This window comes from Scaptodrosophila lebanonensis, unplaced genomic scaffold (genome assembly GCF_003285725.1).
Source record: "Scaptodrosophila lebanonensis strain 11010-0011.00,11010-0021.00 unplaced genomic scaffold, SlebRS2 tig00000113-arrow-arrow-pilon, whole genome shotgun sequence".
Lineage (NCBI taxonomy): Eukaryota > Metazoa > Arthropoda > Insecta > Diptera > Drosophilidae > Scaptodrosophila > Scaptodrosophila lebanonensis.
Window position 1 is genome coordinate 1,752,920 of NW_022060575.1, and position 5,290 is coordinate 1,758,209.

Below are 5,290 nucleotides of genomic sequence, written 5' to 3' on the forward strand. Positions count from 1 at the left end.
ATCTTTTATGGCTGTGCAGGGCTTTGGATAGAAAACAGTAAAAATGGCAAACTAATTGCATGATGTCGGTTCCTATTTCTTCTCTCTTCCCTTAAACACGAGGACCAAAACGTAACTGCAATGGCGGAATTTTAAATGCTCTTCGGAAATACTGTAATATGCATTGGTGGGTTAAATATATTGTACATGGTGTAGAGTCTCAATCTCATTCAAGCTGGGCGCCACTTACACGCTTGAAAAATATGAAGTTGGAATAAATTATTATTAGTTGAGATTAATTTGGAAGTCATTGAAGAAATGGATCGAGGTGTCAGAATTATCTTCTATTAAAGCAAGCTCTACATAATTCTCATGTCTGTTAGGTCTCCGAATTCTTTTCTATTAAGGTAGCATCTGCCTAGTTATAGTGCTTGTGATCTAAATAGACTTTCGCATGGGGGTCATCAAGAAATGCTGTCACAATAATATTAAAATAAGACACGAGCACTTTTTCAATTACAATTGTTTTATAAACTGCCACTATTTGAGGTACTTTGAAGGTTACTTTGAAAGCGAATTAATTTTCTTCCCAACGACTTTCTTTTGCTTGCCTTGCCAGTAATGTATATACTCGTATATAGTCTTGTACTGCCTTTTTAACGTTTCTTTATTAGGTGGATACTCATAACAACCTAGACGCCTGACGTCCTCTCTGAAAACAACGGTAAAAGTAATTAGAAAATAGTGAGCAGCGTCGACGTCGCCGCACCTGCAACTCCACTATGGATGCCAGCGGTCTGTCGCAGAAATGTAAAAATAATAGGCCTTTGTGTGACCGCAACTGGGAGTGTCTAGACGTAGCAGTGAGGCAGGGGCAACAAGGATTTAATTTGCATTGCATAAGGGACGACAATTTTGCTGCAAACAGTGGTGGGGGCAAGGATATATTACAGTTTACTTGGCAAACAAATTAAATGTCAATTGACCGAAGCGATGCATAAATGCACAGCCGGTAAAGCCTTCCTCTGGACACAACACAAACAAGTCGGGCAAACAGGATAACTACGATAGATTTAAGCTCACAAAGTGCCGAAAACTCAACACTCCGGGCTGTATTGAATTTCCCGTGCTCACCTGAGCGTCCCCAGCTCTTCCTGGGCGTCTAATCACAGCCAGCAGTTGCAAGCGGCAGTTTCACAGCTCGGATTCGTTTATGGGCCTTTTAGGTTAATTGCTTTTGTCTGGGACTTACAAGTCAAACAGTCGGCAATCATGAGACAATTAATAGTTCATGTCCGGGGGCGTGTTGCCATGAGGTCATCGGTGCTTCGTTTGTGTCGTCTTGTCGCACTCCGGACTCCGGGTGTTATCAACAGCCGCTCAGCAAACGGCCCCAATCATCGCGGCATAAACATAAAATTAGTTTTAATTTCTGCATAAACAGCCAGCACCGGGACTCCTTGCTGGGTGCAGCTTGGCCCAGCCTGGCACTGCCTTCCACCCAGTTCCCAGTCCCAGTCAACCCGCTCCCTGCAGCTGTGCGTGCGAACAGGTAATTTCGCCAGCGTTTTTCGACGCTCCCTGCAACAGTGGTGGCAGACAACAAAGGATTTTCGCGTTGGCAGCTGCCAAGGAGCACATGTAGGCGGCGCAACTGTCAGAGTCGTGGCAGACATTTTCATAATTTTCACAAGCTTGTGTCCCAGGTGGGTGTGCGTGTTGAGTTTCCGCCTGCCAGCAAGGAAAGCAGCTCTGTCTGGCTTGGGCGCGAGGCGTTTAATTGCTCCTGTTATGGACTGGGACTAATGATATTATAGAGAACGTCCCCAAGCGACGACAGCCCATAATCAAGGCCAATGAGAATGTCACCTGCTAGGAAGTATGCACGTGTATATGTATACATATATGCGTGAATGGAGGCCCATCACATTATAACATTGTTACAATAATTCCACACAAATGTGTCTTTTATCTTTGTCTAACAAAGTAGCACTGTTAAAGTAATATAGAAGCATAATTTATAATAATAGCATTATATTATTTGCAAATGGAATGCCGTGCTAAAATAATTGCTTCATGCAAAAATTTCTTGAAATTCCATAACTCTGCAGCACGCAATATTTATTCTTTAAACTAACGGAGGACTATTCTTTACAATGTTGATGAACTCGACAGGCACATCAGTGGAAATATGTATAGATTTTAGCATGACACATCGATCCAAATATATTCGATCTCCTATAGGCTAGGCTATATAGGCGAGGTTCTCGGTTAAAATTAAATCTAGAGTTTATTCCATTAATATATACGATTAATTTTTTTTTTTTTGATGAATTTCAATTATGGATTGCTAGCGTCGCGCCCCTGCTTCGCACGGATTTTTCACTATTATTTCAAAAATGATAACTTTTATGAGTTATGAAATAACAAGAAAGGAATGCTAAAGTCGAGCAGGCTCAACTCTTAAATACCCTGTACCACCCCACAAAAAAGTAATTAAATTAATTAATTAATTAATTAAATTTAATTAATTAACTTAATTAATTTAATTAATTAACTAAATTAAATATAAAATATTATATGCATGCATACATATACATTTACATTTACATCAGAATCGTGCCTTATGCGTGCCTTATGCGTGCCTTATGCGTGTCTACCAAATTTTAGTTCAAAATTTCAAGAATTACGGGAGTTATAGAAAATCGTTAATAGGGGGGGGAGTGGGGGGGTGGATCAGAAAAAATGAACAAACTCGTCCTTTCTCGGTCTCAGGAGAATCTGTATACCAAGTTTGGTTATTCTAGCTCTTATACTTTCGGAGATCCTTGCGTTCATACAGACAGACAGACGGACAGACAGACGGACAGACGGACATGACTATATCGACTCGGCTTGTCATGCTGATCAAGAATATATATACTTTGTGGGGTCTACCAAGCCTCCTTCTGTGTGTTCCATGTGCACTCGCACAAAACTAATATACCCTTGTACCCTTTGGGTACAGGGTATAAAAAGGTGGGATGTTATTCTTTTTTAGAGTTTCTTGTTATTCTTTATTGAATCAGAGCTTCTCTGTAGACGATATTTGATGTTGCATTATTTTGTGGCAGCAAAATAAAATGATTTTCAGGAGCTCTAATCAAGGGCGTAGGCACCTTTTACCAAAGGGGGGCCAAAAAATTAAAATTTTGATTAAATAATGCACGATGCATTTAAAAAATAACTTATGCATATGATCAATGAAAAACTTCAACAAATCCAGCTCAGATCCATTTTAAGGCGATATATTGCGTCATAATAATGAGCGTGTGGTCGACTTTATGTGCCTACGCCCTTGGCTCTAATCCAACATTGAATTGGTGATGAGTAAAACATTCCTTTCGTAGGTCGATCCTTACTAATTCGAAGGTTTGGCCTTAAGGCTTGTAAATAGTCAACACGAAAGATGTTGTTTACGATTAAATGGGATTGACAGATCAGTTGACCAGCTGCTGGGCCGTTGATAATGGTTGCTACAGTTAAATTGTCCTGCAGTTTCCTAATAAGCAGCCTCGTCCTATTGCTCGTAGGGCATTAATTTCTCAAAATCATTATTGGAATTCCACTTTTTAACTTCAATTTGTGTAGCGGCAGTCTAGAATTTAAATGGTCTGTGTCTTTAATATTAATCATGGTGTTGACCGATTTTTAATATTTCTTTGGCTGGGGATTTTTGAATCATATTGCTTTAATATTTAAAGTGTCATAATGTTTTGAGGAATTAACAGCATCCTGTTCAGGAAATTTTTGAGCTAATTTTTTTACATCTTGGGTTACATTATAACGTTATAATATCTTTTCTGCAAATCTCTTCCGGGGATAGTGTGAAAGTGAAAGAATCCTTTAAATCGATCCAGTAGTTTCGGAGCCTATTCAATTCATATATATCTTGTACAAACAAACAATTAAATATTTCCTGTTTATAATATTAGGTATAGAAGTATAGATGAAAAACTTAATTTTGATCTTTTTCCGCCTCCAGAGGGGACGAATTTGATTTTCTGTTCAAAATTTGAGTTACACACATAAATTGTTAAAAAATGAAGCAACTATGACTGAAAGGATTGAGGCAAAGATAAGTGTGGAAGATGAAAAAGCGAGCATTGACAGTGAAAGTGAAATTATAGAGTCAAGTAAAAACGATGAACTGATGAAGGAAGGCACCCAAAGCATACCACAGATAGACTATAGTGATTTTCGAGAAGAATCGCAGCTCCTTTCCGTCAAGGGCCTGATAGACAGGGAGCTGTCCGAGCCGTACTCGATTTATACGTACCGCTACTTCATTTACACTTGGCCGCATCTTTGTTTTTTTGCCCGGCACGGGGATAAGTATGTGGGCGTAATTGTCTGCAAGCTCGAGCCACATGGTGGCTTGAAACGAGGCTATATAGCCATGTTAGCGGTTGATGGAGCTTACCGTAGGCTAAAGATTGGCACCACACTCACTGAGAAGGCCATCGACACCATGGTTCTAGGAGAGGCTGACGAAATTGTACTTGAGACGGAGCTGACGAATCGGCCAGCATTACGGCTATACGATAGCCTCGGATTCATACGGGAGAAGAGGCTGAAACGGTACTATTTAAATGGAGCGGATGCACTGCGTCTCAAGCTATTCTTAAAGGAGCCAATCTATGAGGAAGAAGATGTCGATTGAATGTATTTGTTGCTAGTCTAAAGAAAAAACTGTGTTAGAGTTTATAAAAAGTAGTACACCGCTATTTATTTTTCTTTTTGACTCTCTCACTTAATTCGTTGGTCCTTTGCCTGCCCGCACGAATTTCCAGGCTGTTGTAAATGACTGTCCCAGCGTGCAGCTTCTTGGGTAGCAATGAAGAAAGGACATCCCAGGACATCAGTAGTCGCCTGACTGTGACTCAATGACTTTGGTTTCCTTGCTTTGTGCTAATCGCCTGGAACGTACAGGTTGATAGCCAACTAATTGACTGCAAATGGTAGGTGAGAGCAACAACAAATGGCAAGTGTTCGATGTCCAGACAACATAATTGCCTTTCAGGGTCAATTGGCAATGGCTCATAAAGTTGTTGTGAACCAAGACGTCTGATAGATATACGTGTGTGATGGCTGTGCTGAATGGTGTTTTATTTTAACAATGTGCCATACTCGTATAAACATAGCCGACATGACAAAGCCATTGCATTCGTATGGCTTTGAAGTTTGAACCTTTTTAGTCGAATGCCATCACATTCAATGGGAAGTATTTCTAAGTCAGTCTAGTAAGTCTAGACAGCTCGTCGCTAAATAT

General features: G+C 40.1%; 1 protein-coding gene across 1 annotated transcript; it reads left to right on the forward strand.

Annotated features, from left to right (window-relative positions):
* The first annotated feature begins 4,047 nt into the window (after window positions 1–4,047).
* LOC115628365 (N-alpha-acetyltransferase 30A) lies at window positions 4,048–4,734 on the forward strand. The gene has a single exon (XM_030524442.1). The coding sequence runs from the start codon at window positions 4,073–4,075 to the stop codon at window positions 4,679–4,681; it is 609 nt and encodes a 202-aa protein (XP_030380302.1). The 5' UTR covers window positions 4,048–4,072; the 3' UTR covers window positions 4,682–4,734.
* The last annotated feature ends 556 nt before the right edge of the window (window positions 4,735–5,290 follow it).